A 21,843-nucleotide genomic window follows, 5' to 3' on the forward strand; every position below is an offset into this window, starting at 1 on the left:
CCCCCCCCCCCTCCCCCCAGTGAAATATTGGACCTATAGGCTCACCGACATTTGACTGGTCGTCCTGCGAGAAGCCTCTGACATCGCGGGGTTTCACCGGAGATAATGCAAATGTGTTTTCAGTCCGTTCTCAAATTGCCCCCCCCCCCCCCCCCCCCCCGTCTGCTTTTTTGTCAGCGTGTCATTGTTTATGCACCGTTCCAAACCAACATTTCATCATACCCATTGGTATAAAAAGGCACAATTGCATATTTGCATTCACTCTAGTATGTTGTTGTTTTTTTTATGTTTTTTTTTTTCAGAAGCACTCTAAATATACAAAGTGGCACCAGATAAAGAAAAAAAGAGTCAAACACATAGTACACTGTTGTGATCGTTTCCATGGTTTTCTGACCGTTATCGTGTAACAAATCAATGTGTGGGATTAGAAAAGAAAGAATACAAGGTAAAAAATTGCAGTTTTCATGGTAGAAAGTTGATAGAAATGAGACATATGAAAGATTTGAGATTGTGTAGTGATACGAGAGACAACGGTGAAATTAACTATTAAAAGAAAATGTAAAGAAAATCCTGTATGTGGAGTCTTAACTGTACTAAGTTGTCTGATCAATGGCTAATGTCTCTTCAGGTATAACAAAAGCAAGCAACAAGGTGGATCTCCATGTTCACAGCGATAACATTTTTTTTGTACATTTTGTTTTACAGTTTTTTTTTCTTCTTCCTTCTCAGTAAGTGAAGTAAGTTCCCATTAAACGTGCAGTAAAAAGTAAATATTCATGTATACAGTTGATAAGTATAGGAGCACTTTCTTTCCAACGACGAGTACTACTTACAGACTATAGACGGCCCGGAGCGCTGGAAAAGGGCAGCTCCGTTTAAACCAAAGGGGTTTTTGCTAGCATACAAAAAAGTTCCATTGCATCTGATATTCTTTTGCTTTAATACAGTCGAGAGAGTTTACGCCTCTGCAGCTGCGAGAACAGAAAAAAACCCCCACCGTGGACAAGGAGGCACAACAATCTCAACATTTTGAGTGTATGTGTGTGAGTGGTCATCAAGTGTGCATGTAAATGGATGTTTTGCTGAGACGCCACATTTCTTATCATTTCTGACTCAAGCCTTCAATCAAAGAAAAAAATCCCTCGTGTAATGTGTACTTAAAGCAAACTTCTCCCGGAAAGCTATTTTTGTGTGTAAATGGAGGGAGGGGGAGGGGGGGGGGGGATGCTTCATCCTGCAAGAGAAGCTTTGGTTTCACTTTGACACCATATTTTTTTTTTCCCCAGCCTCCAGTCTGTAACGCAATAAAACTTCCCAGTACGGTATCTGCACGTTCAGTCGTTGCTTTTTGTTTTTTTGATTGTTCTTCCATTGAGCTGATTCTTACATTCGTGCTCAAAGATGCCTTCACCACCTTCCATGGAAAGCAGCATCTATACGAGTGCTAGAAAAAAAGGGGGGGCTCTGGTGTCGGCCGAATGTGGGTTGACTCGCGGAGAAGTGGTGGAAAAATAAGTTGATGCTGGTTGGTCACGTGTACATTATGATATTTATTGCTCAGTCTATCACACAACAAAAAAAGTAAAAAATAAAGGAATGACAGTAAAAGGCCGTCCTTGCAGCTGTTGTAGGACCAGCTTGGCCGTGACTACGCCCTCCTAAGCCTATTAACGGTCTACAGTATACACAAGCTATGGCCTATACACACACATACTAAACAGTATACTGCATATCTGGCCCAAACACACAAACACTTTCAATTGCGCCTCCATAATTTGAATCTCGGCATGCCACACACTGTGCTTACCAAGGATTTTCAGTCAGTGCCACTGGCCTCAGTTGAATGAATTTGCTTCTCTGTGTGTTTGAGGAAAAAACAGAGTAGGTGTATTGACAACCAGGTGCACACACACACACACACACATGCTTTTTTTTCCAGCCAGTGCTATGACAAGTCATGGCTCTATAGATCTTGCATCTCTTAAGAGAGGGTTTTGGTTGCCAATCAAAAGACAAAGAACGAGAAGACTGAGGGAAGGTATCGAGACGGAAAAAAGGGGGGGGAATGAGAGCAGTTAGCATCGTTGCCGTGGTCCTATGTTTATGTACAATGCGTGACTTGTCACCTGTGAGGAGTGTTCACACCGGTAAATTAGAAAGAGTCGTCACGTGTTCATCATCGTACCAGTGGGGGTTGTCGTTCTGAGACGAAGGGTTGTTGCAGCAGATTCCAATGTGTCCGATTTCCATCCATTTCAAGGAGGGACTGAAATAAATGTCATTTTCTGGGCTGAGTAATTAAAGCTTAGTCTTTTCTGTCCTTGTCAGATTTTGAATTGTCTGCATATTTATCAACTTTTCAGTCACGTTGACTGATGACCATCATGTCCGATGTATTGTTGCAGCCACAGAAGCCGGAGCATTGCCCAGTATGGAAATAAAAAAAGGCATAACCAGACACGTTGAAGTCAAAATAGTCCACATGTACAGCTTTGTTTCTATAAAAGATCAAGAACAGAAAAAAAAGAAATTGTCTCTTTTTATATAGTGTCATCTTCAGGGAACAGGGCCAGGGACCAGGGGGTAATGCATGCATGTACTGAATATGTAAAATGAGTTGAGTATTGTACAGATTGACTGTCAGGCAGCAGATTGTGTCCCAAGAGCCCGACTCACCAGTAGAACAGCCTCGTCCCAAGTCTAAACAGTGCCTGCAAACACTTCTTCCTCCTCCTCCTCCTCTTTTATTCCAGGCCATAGCTGGAATTAGCACTTTAAATGGTACTTTGTTTGTCTATCCACTTAGATTTGTCATTAAGGAGCTGTTGTAAAAGTCTTTGGAGAAAGTTAAGTCCTACCCTGCGCAGAACAAGGGAGGCTAAAAGCTTCAAGAGCTGTAATGGTGGTGGGTAAGCAGCTATGCTTAGTGTTGTGTTTTAATGCCATACGTGGTGGCACAGCAGGTGTGTTTAGCCCTCCCAGCTCACAGGTACACCTCCCGCCGCGTCAGAGTGCCACAGGATGTGGGCTTGTACTCCCCGGTAGGTGCCAAGGGGATCTCCTCGGTGGGGTGGCCCAGCACCTCCTCTCCGCCTCCCGGTGAGCCGTAAGGAGGCGAGCCAAAGGCCTCGTAGGAAGAGGAGGAGGAGGCCATCTTCTTGTTGAGCAGGTTGCGATTACGGTCGCCCATCATGTGAGCGGCGGTGGGGTCTCCGTTGGCCATGGCGGCCATGGCGAGGGTCTCTTGGCTGCCGGGCTGCTCGGCGCTGCTGCTGCTGCCGCTGCCAGTGCCGCTCATGAAAGTGGAAAGCTTTGGTTGTTGGGGGGTGGTGGTTGACTTGGATGGCCGTCGTTCGGGCGACGTGCGCACAGGCATCCAGCAGGAGTCCGAGTGGCCGTACTCGTCGCATTCCCGAGTGCACTTGCCAGTCATGGCTACGTCAGGCAAGGGCCGGGAGTCTAGAAGAAGCAGAAACGAGAAAAACAAAGTAAATGATAGTGTTTGTTTCTCTAAATTGGGATATTTAATGAAAAACTAACACTTTTGACTGAAAGAAAGAATCCTAACGCTTAGTGTTTCTTGTGATATGTGCTATGTTTTATGAATTCCTTCATTAGATGCGTGAATCTGCAGTTTCTCCCTAATGAGGTCATCACCGCATCTGAATGTTAATGGAGAAGGTTAAAATAATAAAATAAAAACTGGTCACAATGGTTACCAGGCACCTGTTGTTCAGTTCAGAATTTTATCACTAGTGAGCGGCTTTAAGAGTTGGCAGATAAAATTTCTTTTCATGCAGAACCCAAACCACATGACAGCACCGGTAACAGAAAACACAGCGATGAAAAGGAGACTCCACTGGCTACGGCAACAGCCTCAAACTAAAAGACAGTGGCGTGAATCAGAGTTGAAATAATGTCATGCTTCAAAACGTGTTTGTGCTGAGCGGGGAGAGAGGGGAGGGAGGAGAGGGAGGAGAGGGGAGGGGAGGGCCAGCGATGGAGAGACTAGGGAGGAGGTCAGCTTGTGTTTTTTATTTTACCCTCATCTAAAATTGAAGTCGCACAATTGGGCCATAATGTGTGTGTGTGTGTGTGTGCTTGTGAGATGATTGCAGCAAAAACACCCTATTTTCTTATCTGGTGACTGACAGACGGCAATCATATTCTGATCTAAGTAGCTTAATAGCTTTGTGTGGCTCAAGCGCCCTGATATCCTCTTAAATCCACTAATAGGGGTCTTAACCAATTACCTCGCTGGGCGCTGGCCTTAGATTAAACTACGTCTCCTGTATTATTGTGGAAAGAAAATGACATGCTTACACTGCTACGCCAGGACAACAGGTTTGATAGTTTCCCTATACTGTCAATGCAATGTTGGGGAAGATCATTAATCCAAATCCAGCAAACCAGAGCTGAGGAACTGAGACATAAGCGGGAGGGAAAGGTGGAGTCTACTCCACTCAGTGCCAGATTTATAAGAACGAGTGCCAATGTCATAGAGATGCTATGTTAGATGTAATTTATTCATGACCTGATGCGAGGTATGGAAAAACCAAAAAATCAAGCAGAAGCGAGGGTGAGTGCAAACCAAGCCAAGCATGCCTTTGCCCATACTTAAAAAAATAAAATAAAAACAAGAGTTTGGACCATGGCTTACTTTTAATGCTCTTTTTCTCCTGTAAAAGAAAAAAATAGAAATAGAAATCACTCTTTTATGTCTTGCACTTATGCAATAATATGTATATATATATTTATACTGTATGAGGAACCTTGAGCAGCATTGAAACTATGACTAAAAGAGCACCAAAAATGCACAGCAGACACATGACTGAGGACGCGATGCAGCCGAGACGAGGACAGCAAAGAAAGACGAAACAAAACAGAATGAGGTTTTTTTTTCGACAGCCCCTAACAGGTTTGTGTTTTTAATCAACAAATGAATCACTTGTTTCACTCCCAATGCCTCTCAGCAAAACATTCAATAGTACTTCAAGAAGTGTCATTCATACGCTGCTACACTTCCTGTTTCTGCTAAATACCTCGTGGAATCCATTGTTTTTTCGCCGGTGTCACAAATTACCTTTGTACAGCATCCGCTAATGATTGTCAGTCAATGTATAGCCAGTGCCTCAGGGAGCAACTTCCGCTCGATGGGAAAAAAAATTAAATAACTTTTTTGTCATTAGCGAACCCAAACAACTGCATAGTTCTGTTTAATGAAATGTAAATAGCCGAATGAATGAGAAAGAAAGGCAAGAAAAAGGAATGAGAATCGAGGGGTGTAATGGCAAACGGTTAACATGCCAGCTGATGTGGTGAATATGATACCGGCGAGAAAAGGGCAAGCACCTCCCTCCCTGTCTCTCCATCACAGCATCGCAAACCGTCAAGGAGACGAGCGGATACCAGGTACTGATTGTCTTGCTCATTTACACCTACGATTGAGCCATCGGGCGGATCCCTCTGGAGGCCGCGCCGGCCCCCCCGCTCCTGGGTGCTCATCCAATTGCCGCCACATTCAGACTAACTAGTACAAAATCAGCGGGGAAGGACCTCTTGCTTCCACCGGCTCTCGCGGGGTATAGGCAGCCAACCTTCAGCGCCGCAGCTCCGCTGTGTTGTTGCGCTGAAAGGAGGCTGATTATTTCCAAGCCACGGTCCACTGACTCTGCAGGCTCGCTGGAAATGAAGACGTTTCCCACTGAGCTAATGAATTGAAGACTTTTTGTGTTTCGTTTTTTGAAAGTGTCACCTCCCCCTGAGGTTGGCTGATCAATATGGGGACTTTAAAACCACTTAAACCCATATGGCCTTTAGCCGGGATTGGGGGTTTATGGTCGTGGTAAATTAATTTCAATCAAAAATATTATTTTAGAAAGAGTTGTTAAAAAAAAATCATGACTCATCCTGTGACCTTCAAAGTTTACCCAGAGTTAAAGCAGACACAATTACAATACGGCAGGAAACAATCAACTTTAATTGTTTCAAACATTTCTATGGAGACGACACGCACCGCTGCTTCCTTACATACCCATAAGCCCTTTCAAGACTCCCATCTTCAAAGAGAAGCCCTCGGAGCACACGCGGCACTGTAGCAGGCTTTTGTTACTTATTCACAAACAACCCGCGAGCCCAAACTATTAACCACAACATAACACAATACAAGTGGGTCACTCCGCTGTGTTAGAAAGCCTCCCTGCAACACTGAGAGTTGAACAAGGAGGCCTCTCCATGCCCTGGGGGGGGGGGGGGGAGGGAGCTCAGGCTTTTGTTACTTGGGGATCCGGAGCCAGAGAACGGTGACACAGTCTGGGTGCCACGAGCAGGTGCCCGCTATCTCTGTGCCGTGGCTAGTCTGCTTATAATGTAAGCCATTAGCCCTCTTTCCTATTAAGTCGAAAGCGGCTTCCGGAGGAGCAAACAAAGGGATATGGCGTTGGTGGATCAGATTGATTGGCAGTTGAGTTAGAGGCTTGACGTACAAGTGGAAGGTTTTTACCGACATGTAATTCCTCATGCAGAAGAGTCATGCGCTGCTGAGGTGGTGATTACGCCACCGTGAGGCAGAGCTCCGAGTGCGTTTGCTGTTTTTTTCTTTAAAGACTCGGTATAGCGAAGATTTCTTTCTTCATTTGTGCGAGGAAACGGGCTGAAAGTGGGACAGTAGCTGCAACTGCATGAGCTGCGGCTTTTCTTAGCTGGCGTTAGTCAGCCACGCTATCAGCTGACTCGCTTACACTGTGGGATTTTTTCAAAGAGCCTCCACTGCCGGGGTACAGTAGCGATTGGATGCGGTGTCTTTATCCCTCGCTAAGAAGTTGCAGCAGTAGGGGGAAAAAATGAAGGGGTTAGACTATCAACGCTTCTGGGCATATGCACGCTAAGGTCTGTTGCGTGGGCCTCTCTGAGCAATATAGTTTAGTGTATTTGTTTGTGTCGTCGTACTGCACACAGCGGTTCCACTGTAGCGTGTCAGCGAGTCCACTTGCCAGCCCCGCGTACGTCTATGCGACCGACTCTTTCACTTCTGATCTGTCTCGTCCTCCGCACCATCGCTCTGTCCTTCTCTATTTCTCTCTATAATTCGCTACGAACCAGCGCCACACAGACTGAAGCTCCGTAACCTTTTGGCCCTCTCTTTGCCGGCCGTCGGATTCAACCCAAACAGCTGAGGTGTCGGGAGGAAGGGATGGAGGGAGAGGCAGAGAGAGGGGGAAAAAAAACTATTGAAAGACAAAGAGAGAAGGGGGAACATGAGGGAAAGATGAAGACAGGGATGATGAAGAGAGGGATGGAGAGAGGGAGAGGAGGGAGAATGTGTGAGCTGAGTATAGCAGGGTCAGGGCCTGGGAGAAGGGAAACAGCAGATTGAGTGGAGAAGACAGCATGGCTGCCTCTGGGCCGTCACAGGCCAAACACACTGCCAAAGAGAGCAGTGGAGAGGAGAGTCGGGAAGACAGGACGGGCGGAGGAAGAATTGAGGACATTCACAAAGACAGGGGAAGGAGAGAGAAGAGTACGAGAGGAGAAAGAGCGATGATATAAGGAACTTTGATAACAGAGGATGTACTGTACTGTAAATAACTCCCGCCAACATGTGCTCCCAGGTCAGAGCGACTCCTGTCCCACATGCTCACATTAACCTATCAATCCAAAGACCTCGATTTAGCCTTGTTAAGGTCTCAGTTTATTTTCTTTAACAGTATATCCTGTGTCCTGGAAAAGGCCAGACGCCACTCACCTCTCCATTAGCTCAATCTAATCTACTTTGATCACATTCTGCACATTAAGAAAACCAAAAAAGAAACACTTTAACCTCCAAATGTCATTTACACCCAGTCGCATGGTTCCAATTTGGAGTCCGAGTGGAACATCTTATTCTCGATCAGGATGGAGAAAGTTTTCAAGGCTCGGACGACGAGAACAGCGAGCGAAGCTTTGAAATGAGCCTGTGATTGCTTTGAGCCCCCACGTCAATGACACCGCTGTAGGGACGGATCTATTTAGCATGGCGGAGCAATCAGTGCGGAGATGACGGAGTGCATCGCTGGGTGTCATACAGATTACTCCACGCGGCTGAGGGGGAGAAAATGAAACATTTATCCCCGGGAAAAAAAAAACCCAGGAGGAAGAAAAGGAGTCAAATGCGAAGAGACAGAAACAAGAGGAGAACGAGATGGGGATGAAACCTGAACCGAAGAGAACCAAAGAGAGTTGTTCTCTCTGCAGTCATGTTTCTTGTTTCCCCCCTTGTACTCATTCGCACCTATAATAGGGTCCCATTTAATTAGGGGAAAACTTGCCGGCAAATTAAGGCGCGAGAGCGATTCTCCCCGTGTTCGTCTGTCTCGTGTTTCATGGCCCCTGCGGCCACGCCTCGCAGCCGAGATGTCCTCAGCATCACAGACAGACACTGAATACACGCGCACGACTGAACGTGGCCGTAGGGAAAGTGAGGAACGAAACTAAGAAATAAAAAAAGAAGAAGAAGCAAAAGGGAAAACGGCCCGAGAGGAGAAAAAAGAGGAAGAGTTCCTAAGAGAAAGGCGCGGCGGGAGAAAAAGAATAGGTGCTAAATTATTGAGGCCGTGACGGCGAGTTCAGACGGAACAATATCCACAGGAAAAAAGCGATATTTGTCCTTCGCTTGCTGAGATGTTTGCCAGACAATTAAGGAGGGACGGATACAATTTAGAACAAAAAGGGAGTCCTGGGGAGCGGTGACCTTTGAAAAAAAATTGTAAGTCATGGCGTGCACCGCTAGGGACGCCATTAATTGATGGCATTAATGTCAGTACTGGAGATTTTCCTCTGTGGTACAGTAAATTCAATCCAAACCTCAGCTCTGTCCCTCTTACTGATTGTTGTATATATAAGAAATGACTCTTCATCTGCGATGCTTCAACACAAACCACAACCCCTTCTCCAGTCTACTTGACCCACATTTGCCCTTTCTCACAACCCGACATCTTTTCCACGTAGCGACAACCTTTTTTCGCTCCAGCAGCGGGAGGAGTGCTGTTGAAAGTGGCAGCGGATGATCTATCCTCTGCCTCCTGAGCTTCTTGAAGTATTTACTGCCTGGCAAGGGCAAGTAAGAGAATAATCTGGAACCCCCCGCCACGCCTGGTGAAGGGTGGGGGGGGCGGCCACAAAAGAAGAAGCGGAGCAAAAGATAGGAGGCTCTGATCGAGTTTTGTAATGAGCTGTCACCCCGGTTTTCCTCACTGTCCAACATCTGCTTGGAACAAAGACTAGAAGAAAAAAAAAGACACATGATGCCACCGAGTTCTTCCAGGACAATATTTCTAAGTAGATGATGACATCATCTCCTCGTGCATCTGCCCAAACGCTGCCATTCGGCGTTGTGGCTACGATAACGGCTCTGTTCTCTTTCAGCAGGGTCAATACTCCTTCTGGAATAATGAATATACTGCGGCCTGCTCCTGAGGTAATTAATTGAAGAGAGATTAACTGGCATAATTTCATTCTGGTGACGATCTCTCAGCCAATTATCAAATGCGGCTTCCTCTCTCCCTCCCCTCTGCACATGTCCTCTCTCTGTGGGTCCCTGCCTCTCTCGGCCCATTTGGGACCCCATAAATAAAGCGTCCCCTGCGTGTCACGCTCCCTCATTCATCTTCCCCGCGCACGCATGTCGCAGGACGTACAGCAGGTGGTCGCCATGCTCCCCTGGAAGCATATTGTCTCTGTATCTGGCGTACACGAATGCAGACAGTGTCGTCGGAGCACTTCTGACCACCGGCCCTCATCTATAAGTGGAACAACAGCAGCATGATGTGGAGCGGAGAGGAGCAGTGACTCATCCACTCTGCTAATAAGAACAACGGCACTGGCTTCCTGCCGCACACACAAGTCGACGGAAACACTTAACTTAAAAAAATACCCAAAGCAATGTTGTGAGAGCCACAAAATCTTAAAACAAAGGGATTTTCTCATCAGGCTTTCACATTATCCCTGAAGCACAACACTTATATAGTCACCTTTACAAGCCACAACTCACATCTTTTTCTGTATGCATAAAATAAACACACACTCACACACAGAGTCACTGAGCTTACACAGAATACTCAGAAGCCCCTTAAGGATTTGCTTCAGCTGCCCTGCCATGGTGCACACATGCACACTGCTAGCAACCGATAAAACAACATGGCAGTTTCCGCTCGTTTTCACACCACACAGACTCCGCCACTCTGGCCACTTCTTAAATTAACCATGCAGCGTGTGTGTGTGTGCATGTGTGTGTGTGTGCATGTGTGTGTGTGTGTGTGTGTGTGTGGCGACGCTCGGCATTGCCCCGCCACAGACAAGCAGACAAGCACACAGCATTATTTGATAAGACAAACACAGAATTGCAGATGAAGGGGCGGTGGGTGTGCAGAAAATGGTAGGGCTTACTGAGCTACTGTGAGTGTGTGAGCGAGGAGTTAAAACTGCTTTAAAAAATAGTGTTTTTATTTATTGTTTATTATTCCTCTAAATGCTTCCTCTCTTGCACACATGCACGCCATCCCTCAGCCTCTCTCTCTCTCTCTCTCTCTCTCTCTCTCTCTCTCTGTGTCATTGCTTCTCCTCTGTTACTCTTATCGCACACTCCCAGGCACACTCGCACAATGGCCTGTTTTACACCATTAAATGGTTATTTGTCAAAATACAATTTCAATTAAATCTTCCCTAAAATAAAAAAGTGAAGAAGGGAAAAAAAAAAAAAAAGTGCGCCTGTGATTTCGGCATTTTACCGATCGTACTAAAAAGAGGGGAAATGTCTAAATCGTGCGTTTGTTTGAGGGAAACGATTGTTTGAGGGGGAACAATAATTCGGCGGAGTTCTTATCTGATGCGGTTAAAATGAACGGTGGCTGCACAGAACATACTTAATGTTCAGTTCGTGTTCTGCCCTGAGCAGCACATGAACTATGCAGCCGTAATAAAAAGTATTATACTACTTAGCGCAGGGACTCGTAACACCAGGAGCTCATTTGCATCAGAATTTCATTGTGTCCTGCTTACCAGAAAGATTTAGTGTGACCTACTTCCTGCAAACTGTGTTCACGCATTACATAATTTTTTATTCCAAAATAAAAAAAGAAACCACCCAACGATTTACGCCCTCATTTCACATTTGAGATAAAAGAATGCACGACAAAATAAAACAACCCGACGGCCTGCGCTTCCAAGTGTTCTCTCTCAGCACCTGACGTCTAAAACAAATGCTCCACTTGTGAGAAGTAGGTAGCGGCGGCGGCATGCTAGCTTGTTAGCTCGTGAGTCAGCCAAATAACACCTACTATCTACCATGCTTGTCACACTGAGTGTAGCAATTAGCGCTCAGCTGCTAGCACATCCTACGTCAGGGTGAGCTGGGCATGGTGAGTCACGACCTTAATGGAATTTGGTGCTGGAAATATGGTGGTGGTGGTGGGGGGGGGTAATTATGTTGACCTGCAGGGACAGGCTTTCATTTTTTTTTTTTTTACAGCACGTCGGCTCATAAACAGACACACTGAGCTCCACTCCGGGGCAGAGGAAGGCAAATTATCTGGGTCTATGCCTTCCAGGAGGATTAGTTTTGTGTGTTTCAGCAGGTTTCGAGGGGGGGGGGGGGCTTGATGGACTTTTGCGTTGTACCGCAAAACAGAGTTGATCACGTTATGTATCAAGGTCACTTTTAGAGTTGTGAACATTTATAACCAATTATTCAAATCTCAATTTAATATAGCAATATTAAATTGAGATTCGGCCATTTGGATTCAGGATGAGACACCTGTTGCAGTAGCCTTGCAGTTTTAAACCCTTAGCGTGGGTCTGTTGTGGTCGCTTGTCGCTTCTGAAGTACGGCTTTTCAACACACACGTGTATTTATTAAGACATTGGGATGTGCCAACACTCACTGTCAAGGGAAACCAAACAAGTGAGCTGACAGGTTTTTAGAGAATCATCCCTTCAGGACAGAGAGAACCCCTGTTGGGAAGGTTACAAAACAAACTGCATCAAATGGCTCTGCACAGTCCAGGCCCTCATCAAAGTGCTAAAAGGATGTGCCAGTCTGCAAATAGGTTCTCCAGCACCTCTTTAATGTATCTTTGAGTCTAACCAGGGTGCCTCCGCTGTGTCAAGCCTCCCACAGTGTTTTTCCGTGTTCGAGAACGGAAACAAAGCCGTCGCTGACAGCGTGAAGGCCCCATCCTACACAATGACTCTTGATCAGTTCAATCTGCAAATGACTCACATGTACAAAACATGTCTCTTTATCCCACGTTATGACAAAATGTCACCAGCTCCACAAGTGGAGGCTCGGTGAGAATCGGGATTTCTTTGATTTCTTCAGTGCCTTAAACACCGTCCAGCCACTCGTGCTCAGGAAGAGGCTCAGAGTGATACGGCCTGATAACGCCAAGGTGTCCTGGATTACAGACTATCTCGCAGATAGGCCGCAGTTTGTTCCCTCCTGGAGGAGAATATTGGATTTGCCGCTGCAGAGAGGGAACTGTTCTGTCACCTTCCTTATTCCCTCTCAATCTCTGACTTAAGGCTCAACTGTGGGTCACGCCACCTCCAGATTTCTTTCATTATATTCTTATTCATTACGGTGTACATCCGTGAGAGAGAGGACGAGGTGCATATGGTGGGTAGATGTGCTGCGTTGGGCAACTGATCATTACTAAGATAAAGAAGAGGATTTCGATCAATTAGTCTTGATACTGCACATTGTTTTCTTTTCAACTTTATTCACACTTTTCGATTTGAAATGTGTGCATGCATGTGTCAACACAAGCACATTCCAGCTGTGAGTGCACCACTCACGGCCGCTCCCTATCCCTGAGAGGTTTTGCAGGTTTGGGTCAGAGCGACGCTGCAGAAGGTCCATCTGAACATTCCCACGATTCCTCTCCTCCTCAATTTGCTTCACCAGCTAAGGGGTTTTTCTGCGACAGCTGCACACCACATCTTAAAGATTCATCAGTGCGTGATTGTGTTTCCAGCAACAAACGCCACAGGGAGACAACAAGGCTCTTTTCAGACATCACTCAGAAGTCGCTTCCCATCCTCCGAGCACCAAATCTCGATATGAATGCGAGTGGACACTTGAAAGCAAGTTTCCCATTAACATTCACATGGATCACACGGATGAACAAGAAAGGGAGATGATTGGAAGTGAAATAGCTCTGGATTTGAGTCACTAACCGCTAACCTCTTTCAACCCACAAACACACGCCCTCCTTAACAGGCCAGTTTAGCAATATAGAACTACAGCGCCACGGCTGGAGCCATACATAGTGCATTATTTAAAGCACCGGGGGCCCAATTTGTCACTCTGGCGGGCTCATCACAGGCGAACATCCTTTATGAAATGCACTTTTCACGCTGCCTGTCGGAGGGATCAAAGCAGCAGCAGCAGCAGCAGCAGCCTTGCCCGTTTCTCCCTCTTCAGTTCCCCTGCTCGGTTTCCCACTGACAAAATGAGTCAATTTAAACCAAATGGATCCCCTATCAAAATAACGAGAGCGAGCGAGGGAGGTGGACGGGGAGAGATTCATATCGTGGGTGGGTGAGGCTGGGACAGGTGGGCACTAACTTGAAAATATGGACACTCAAAGACTCTTATGTTGACTGGAAATTGACGGCCACAGGACAGAAATGCCATCAGTGTAGAGGAGATGTAGTCGGTTTTCAGCTAAATGAGGTAAATGGTCAGATTTAGCGGGGAGAAAAATATGTGCGGTAGAAATAGTTTCTCAGCTTTTTCTATATGATATCTATTTTCGAAGAAAGTATATTTCTACAGACAAATCACTTAACATAACTTAAATGGTATTTTTAGGAAAGTGGGACCCTTTAGGAACGTCTAGTGGAAGCGGTAGGAAACCACAACATTAAAATCCTCACACATTACCACATTTAAGCTAGCACTCAAAGCCAATGCATGTACCATTTTTTGTATAAATGTTTGCATCAACAACGGCTGTTGGGGGCGAGTTCCAGCACATACACCGAGCCAATTAATCCTGCACGCTCCAAATGATTTAATTTCCCATTAGCTAAAAAGCTAACCTGGCATTTATCAGTAATACTTCAGAACCCCTGCTGATATTTTGAGGGGAAATTTTACTGATCGTGCTTGAAAGAGTCACTTGAGGATGGTTGATTCAAACTTGAGGAGTCCCCCCCCCCCCTTACCTCCTCTACACCAGCATCCCACCCCCTTTTTAGCAAAGCTCTCCACCAATTGATTTTTCCTCCCCCCCTCCCCTCTACATTCTTGATTCTAATGCTTCTGAGTTGTGGGAAATATTTATTCACATTGATCGACGACAGGGTTTGACGGGTCTTTCATGAGCGTCAGAGCTCAAGCTGTTTTTGTCCCGCCGACGTCTCCAAATATCAATCACCAGCGGGAGAGGAGCAGGCTCGACTGCAGATTAGGCCAATGAGGGCCCAAAGGCCAGACTCATTTTCCTACAATAGAGAACACACAAATATACACCAGACACCGATAGTCTGACCCGGGATGGGGTGTTTGTGTATTCGGTGATGCTTCGCAGGAGCTGCTGTGCTCAGAGATGGTGTTTTAAGAGACAAATAGATCCTCTCTACGAATGATTTGAAATACCTGAAGCAAATCCAGACAAGTTCGGCCTGGAGGTGCGAAGACATTTGAGTTTTGTGCATGAGGACACGCTGAGGGCTAGGGAGCGATCCGGTTATAATTCCTCCATATTCCTCTGTGTGGTCCCTATTAAAAATGCAGCGCCAAGAGGATATTTTCCGCATCAAATTTTCATAGCATCAAGCAGACTTGACAGCCCAGTCTTGTGCACACGCTGACACGAAACAGTGATGAAGTTCTTAAAGCCTATGTACTGTATCTGTCCTCCTCCCCTGACTGGATGCAGAATGACTTATGCATGAGGGACGCAGACAGGGTATTGTGCCATGGTTCATAGAGAGTGGTATTCCTCAAGGGCCTTTGCTCGCAAATGCGTGCTATCCCCCAGATGCGCACCTTCAGCACTGAGTCACGTCACTGTTCACTATCTCTCCTGTGTGTCTACATACAAGAAAAAAGTGTGCCCCTGTGAGGCTGAATTATCATTTTCCCAATATTGACAGAAAAAGATCTCACAGTCGTCTTGGTTTCTAGTGACAGCGTGTGAGTCGCACAGAGAGAACAACACGTGTGCTGCAGCCTCCGTAACATGAGTGACACACGTGTACATTTAAAGCGTCAGCAGCCCCCACGTACTGTACGGTCCGTGGATGTAACGTACAGTACAGCCGGCATCCAAACTAGTAAACACATTATGTCTAATCCTCATGAATATCACGACCCGCACTGACTCAACTGCTCTTTTCATATTTTCATATTCATATTCTGCTGTCACATCCAAGCTAAAAGCACATCATTCCAGCAAAAATAAAACTCTGCGTATCTCCGTTCCACCAATTGCTGCATGCAAGGTCATATGTAAATAGGCTTCCCTTGCAGCGGGGGGGGGGGAGACAGAGGCATCACCGTCCGTGTTAGCGTTGTAAAAAAAAAAAATGGCAAAAGCCACGTTTGATAAGTACGCCCGGTGCACTGTCGCACGCAATCCCTCGGCCTGAGCAAACAGCAGATCAGCGAATGGAGAGATGTGGAAATTTCATCGGCAATGAAGAGATAAATCTTCATTATCAGCCTTCCAATACATGCTCCTAGGATCTATTGTCATGTTGATCAGTTACAGGCCTTTGACTCATTTTAGGCCCCATTCATGCTCTTAAGCTGCTTTCTGACATGTACTGAACTCCGGATATTCTCCTGAAAGTATCTGGAAGGGCCATGTGTGAGAGCCAGTTGCTCCTGACATTCTCCAGAGAGTGCCTATTAAACGTGCAAGTGAGCGTGTTGAGGACATTTCTAATGAGCCACAGACGCAACACTGGGAATAAACAGAAAGAATACAAATATGCCAGGATGAAAAAGACATGTCGAGCACGTGGAAGATGCCGAAGAAGATGTAAAATTGGTATTAAAACAAGATTCCAGGCCGACGCTAGTGTCAATGTGCTGTAAACAAAAGTCATTTCCAAACCACCCCCACCTGAACTAAAGATTTCCCTGTGGTTGTGAATGCGTCTGACCTCGACAATCTCCTGCTGCGTTTCTCATATGCGAAAGGCAAAGTTTGAAAAATGTCCAGATTGCATCCGGAGTCCAAGCCTGGAAATATTGTGTTTTAAGAAAGAGGTTGTAGTCAAAGGATACTTTCTATGCACAGAGCAAAAAACTGAAAAAAATCCTTTTGATGACTCCCAACTTAATCCCAGCAAAGCTGACAGAGAATTAGCTTTCTCTCCAGTTCACTGGTTGAAAGATTAGCATTGTCTCTGTCCTTTGATGAAAATAAATCACCAAGAATAGGACAGGCCGGATGAGGCTTCACATATGCAGCAAAGTAAAGTGAGTGAGTCATTCGAGGGGATGGAGCTGTGGAAGAACACGCTATGTCAGAACGTGATGAGTGTGATTCTGGTGGGAAAAAAGCAATAATATGTATTTACTTGCTTTGTTTCCTCTTGAGAGAGGGATGGGGGGGGCTCGCTGAGCTACAGTGGAGTGTGCCACCAAATTAAGAGAGAAAGAGAAGTATAATCAGTGAGTGGTATAAGTGCAAGTGTGTATGAGAGAGAGCGAGGGAGCGGGTGAGGAGGAGAGAGAGTGACTGGTAATATGCTTGGGAATTTAATAAGGCTCAGCGCTCCTCAATAATATCACCCGCTTCACAGAGTCCTCTGGGAAACATGAAATGTGCCGATAAAGGATGATGCCTCCCTCTGACAAACGGGGTGTGCTAAAAGCACTGTAGGAAGGAGAAAGAAAAAAAAAAACAGCCACGCAGTGTGCCCCAGGCTACACTTTAAAGAATTATTCACTTTCTTCTCCTTATGCTGCGATTCTCCAAACCTCCCCTCTTTAAGGTCACACACGCTGCATACTTATTCTGACTCCAGCCGAACAGTGTCGGCTTTATTCACAGGACTGTAACTTGGACATGGGGGCGTGGGTTGAAGAGACTTCCTGTTTACAAGTGTTTTTGTTTTTGTGTGTGTGTGTGTGTGAGAGAGAGAGCAGTTGAGGCTGTCCGGCCATGTTGGATATACAGAAAACTGCAGGAGGATTTGTCACGGCACCGCAGCTTTGCCCCTGGGAACGATAAACTTGACTTTCACAGAAAGAGGCCGTGGTTATTCAAACTACAGGGTTGGTACGCTAAATGTCCAAAAGTTTCTCACAGTATTAGGAACATAGAGCATTCCTGTGTGTCCCAGTTCATCACAAATGATGTTTGTTGATGTTAAAGTCAGAGCTCTGTAAAGTCGTCAACACAAAACTCAGAAAACACATTTCTTTATTGATTGGGTCATTGAAACAACAAAAGGCCCCAATTTGTTTGTGTTTGGTAGCATTTATATTTTTTTAAGCTTGAATCAAAGATTGAGGATGCAATTCTAATCCATTGCACTTGAAATTCTGTGAAGGAGAAGAGGAGAGATTGGGGGAAAAGAGGGCAGTGGTAGAAAGAGAAGGAAAATCTCGCACTTGCTAAAGGATCGTGCCAATTTAAGGATTACCAGGGAAAGGACAAGGAGCACCGTCTCCGTCCGACTGCTCGGAGTTCTGAGTGATTGAGACGAGAGAGCAGCAGATATGTGAAGGCGAGTGCACTAAAGGGTCATCTACTGACGACGGCGTGCAGCTGCTTATACTCCAGAATATAATCACAATCCCATTGTCAGGATATAGAGATGGCCAAGAAACCGCCAGTGAGGTGAAGGTCAGAAGGACAGAAGTTCAGGCAAGGGCTGATTTAACATTAGCAAGGCTTTTCCAACCACGGAGACTGCACAGTTGGAATGGGAAAGAAATTAAGGCCCTGTACTTATCTACTGGGACCAGCCCACGCCCCAAATGATAGGCACAAAGAGAGGGCCAGTAAAAAGACTGACGAGCCTGTAAAAACTTTATGGATATTATTGCAGTGGCCCACCGGGATTTGTCCCGATCGTCTGGATGGCCACTCCGAGGGTTGAAAGGCTTGAAGAGATGACGTGTGGGTTACAGAGCCAATAGGTCAGTGTCGCTTTATCCCGTTTGCTCATGTCTGTGATAGTTAATCCCAACTGCTTCGTTTGCAAGCAGCCGTATCCGATAGCCTTAAATCACATGCCCACAAACATTCGTCTCATTTTCTAGTTCGATGTTAGATGTAGGAGCAAGGGAATTGTGGGTATCTTTGTCTGCAGCTGGTGTGCTGGCACTGCTAAATGATTTCATCCACAGCAGTAGTTTGCTGCATCACTATTTGCTCTGTATTCTGGTATTTGTTTGTATAACGTGCAAAGGTTCTTATGGCCATGAAGAAGTTTAATTGCTGGTCATGGGTGAGACTTAGTGCTCGTGCACAGCAGCATCTCGTCAGGCTGAACTTTTCTTTTGCTGATCAACCACAAACAGCAAAAATTTGAACAAGATCGTTTTTGACAAACATGAGCCGGCTGCTCTCGGGGCTTCCACTTGAGCTACAGTATGCAGTGATGCTGATTTGTTTAGTCATTCCTGTCTTTATTCATAGGCACATGCAGATGTTCGGGAGTTTCCATAGCCTGCTGGACAAAGAAGCCATTTCCCAGTCCGAAAAAAAACCAGCCCCCTGACCAGATACTTTTGGCCACACACTGTAGCTCTCAACACAAACACTATATTTGTGATTTTTCCGGTGTTTTGCGAAAGTTGCATCGAAATGCAACCCTCCTCACGTATGTCAAACCCAAAGTGTTCATGTTGACACCAACACAACCAAAGAAACGCACCCCATGGCCTGTCATGTCCTGTCAGACGAACAGAGAGAGACAGCCTCTCGCTCTGCTGAGTCCTATGACATTTACATACCACACTGCCTGGTAGTGCAGGAATCGCCCTGAGGCTGTACCAGGCCCTGAATTTAGGACAGGCACCTTTTTTTTTATTTCTTTTTTTTTCGACTGCCACTTCTGTTGTCACTAACTCACCGGGACCTGCTCACGCTTGACAAAAAAAGCACCTCAAACATGTACCTCGCTCCACTGCCGCCAAAACGGGCTGCTGGCTCGCGGATGGGAGACACAAAGCGTGAAAGGGAAGAAAAAATAAACACATTCTATCTCCGCTCTCTCTCTCTCTCTCTCTCTCTCTCTCTCTCTCAAACTGAGCAGACATTGATGTTCACATTCTTTCTTTCAAGGTATCTCTATCTATCACCTGCTCTTTTGTTTTCACTAATCTGCCCTTTTTTGACTTTTGAATATTTCCTCCCTGATGTCCCTGTAGTTGCACTCCCCCCCACCTCCCCCTTCCCCTCACCCTCCCTCCCTCCCTCCCTCTCTCCCGTTATCTGCCTATGTCTCAGCTGATCGGCCAATGACTCCCTATCGGCAAATTCATGAGATTGATCCTTTTTTACACGGGTGGGTGGATTTACTAAAAGGGCCTTTTCCCCGATACACAGCTCCTACATGCACAGCACGCTATGTGGCACCCACGGCCCTGCCCTGTAAGACTCCGAAGCCCCTATCACTTAACATGCACTGGGCTCAACTCCCTGGAGGAGGGAGGGAGAGAGAGAGGGAAGCTATGGGAGAGCAGTGGGAGAAGGAGAAGAAAGCAGAGTAGCATCTGAGTGGAATACTAATAAAGATCAGCACTCGAGAAGAAAAGGGAGCGGGGGGGAAAAGACGGTGGCAGCATTCCGGTGCCACAAAATTACCACTTAATTTGATTCAATACGGTAGCATCTCCGTTTTCTACTCTCCGCGTGTTTGCGTGCGCGAACGTGTGCGTCACGTTTATGTGAATATGTGTACGACTGTGTGTAAAGTGTGCCCACAGGCATGAGAAAGATACAGAGTTATAGAACTCTCCACTTAAGATATTCATATGCCTTCGGGGGCTTCGGGCCCTCCATTCTTTCTCCCTTCTTTTCTTTAATGTCTGCGTGCATGGGAATGTGCGTTCACACCAATATGTGTGTGTGTGTGTGTGTGTGTGTGTGTGTGTGTGTGTGTGAGAGAGAGCGAGTGAGAGGCTACTGTGTGCAGAAAGAGGGAGCGAGAGAGACGTTGCATTAGCATGATTAAAAGGACAGTAACAAATTACTGCTGTCTCCGAGAAGCCATGTGACTATCACAACAGGATATAGGCCAAGTATATCAAGACACAAACACACTCTCAAACACACACACACACGCACACACACACACACACACACACACACACACACTCCCTGATGACTTGACGTTCCTTCTTTAAAAGAGATGGAGAAGCAGGGAATTGGCAATGAGGAATAACACTGAGCAACACACACACACACACACACACAACTATAAAACATTGTATATATGGCAACTTTGAGATTTCCCTTATATGCATATGCTGTGTATAGTATTTTAAGAGGCTGGGTGTGACTGCACGAGTTGTGTGTGTTCAGATGCATCAAATATTAATGGGCACATGGTCACTGGTTGAAGCCTCATTATCACAATTTCTTCTGGGGGAAGAATACAGAATAGAGAGTTTCTTTCATTGCTACAACTGCTGAGTTGCAGGCAAAGGCGGCCTCTAAAAATAGCCTCAAGGTTTTTTCGTGTGCCGTAAACCCGTTTGCATCTCTTAACGCTGGAAGGGAGGAAGTGGAAGAAGTGTATTTTTACACAGGTTTGGCTTATTATTATTCAGCCACTATATGGACTATTTCTCTTCATTACGGCTTTTAATCATTTAGCCCAAAATTGCTTGCCTGGTGCTGGAGAGTTCATTGGCTCGGCTTGCAGTAATACCCATCTTGAATGGATAAAGTCATTAATTCCTGCCTATCACTATTATTGGCTAATGCTTACACATGGCTCTGCAATAAACCTTACGCCGGCCAAGTGTACTCTTTTCCAATTCCACTCAGAGAAAAGGAAGAAGCAATAACCTTGTTCATGTTAGCATCGTGGAAAGAGCATGTTTCTATCTTTGCCCATGGCAGCCTTCAACTGGCATTCATTAATATTAGAGGCAGAAGAAGAGAGAGCGAGTGCGAAAAAAAGATTCCGTGGTACATTAGCGGCTAGATTTATTGACGTCTTTGCGCCGCGAATGTGGCAGGTGCTCTTAGGCTACTTGTGAACAGCGCAGCTCCCCTCGACTCCTGCCTCGAGAGGGAAGTTTGGAGATTCAGCACGCACGCACATGCACAAACGCTGCGTTCTGTCAAGGTTGCTGAGATGTTGCAGGAACTTTATGAATGTTCTCTGTCTTGTCAGGGCACAGTTTGCAGCCTCTCGCTGACAGCAGGCACGAAATGATGGAGGGCTCGAGCTGCGCGGCGTTGCCAACGGCTGAAAATCACCTGCTAGACCTGTGGCCAGACCTTGAGAAAAGACTTCGAAACACTTTTGCAGTCCCGAAGTCATATATTAAATCTTTCCAATCATAATGGTCATCCGTGAACAGCTGCTGTGAGACTGAGGTTTAAACACAAGGACAAAGAGGAATCAACAAACCACCTGAGCAACACAACCTTAAAAGAAACACTGCACCATTAATATGATATGAATCATGAAGCCTCCCTTAGGCTGCCTGTCTCTCGTAATCCTACTCTTCATCACGTCTACAGGCCCATAAACAGACTGTGCACCTCATGTTTTAGACACAACTACATACAACAAAAACAATGTTACATCTCTGTTGTGTGCAGCACGCTTTATGACACACTTGTGGTTTTGTATGGTGTCACTATATGAATCCGTCCTGCT

General features: G+C 45.9%; 1 protein-coding gene across 5 annotated transcripts in view; it reads right to left on the minus strand.

Moving 5' to 3' along the window:
* Positions 1-1,357: 1,357 nt before the first annotated feature.
* The window catches only part of pcdh7b (protocadherin 7b), a 102,442-nt gene continuing 81,956 nt past the window's right edge, over positions 1,358-21,843 (minus strand). For 2 of the 5 annotated variants that reach the window (XM_034615325.1, XM_034615323.1), the window contains exons 3-4: positions 4,661-4,679; positions 3,321-3,459 (exon numbers count right to left, since the gene is read on the minus strand). In XM_034615325.1, coding sequence (XP_034471216.1) covers positions 4,663-4,679 — 17 coding nt within the window. In that variant the 3' untranslated portion in view covers positions 3,321-3,459; positions 4,661-4,662. Of the gene's footprint in view, positions 3,460-4,660; positions 4,680-21,843 lie in introns of all 5 variants that reach the window. The other 3 variants (XM_034615322.1, XM_034615321.1, XM_034615326.1) reach the window with 2 other exon arrangements.

This window comes from Hippoglossus hippoglossus, chromosome 18 (genome assembly GCF_009819705.1).
Source record: "Hippoglossus hippoglossus isolate fHipHip1 chromosome 18, fHipHip1.pri, whole genome shotgun sequence".
Lineage (NCBI taxonomy): Eukaryota > Metazoa > Chordata > Actinopteri > Pleuronectiformes > Pleuronectidae > Hippoglossus > Hippoglossus hippoglossus.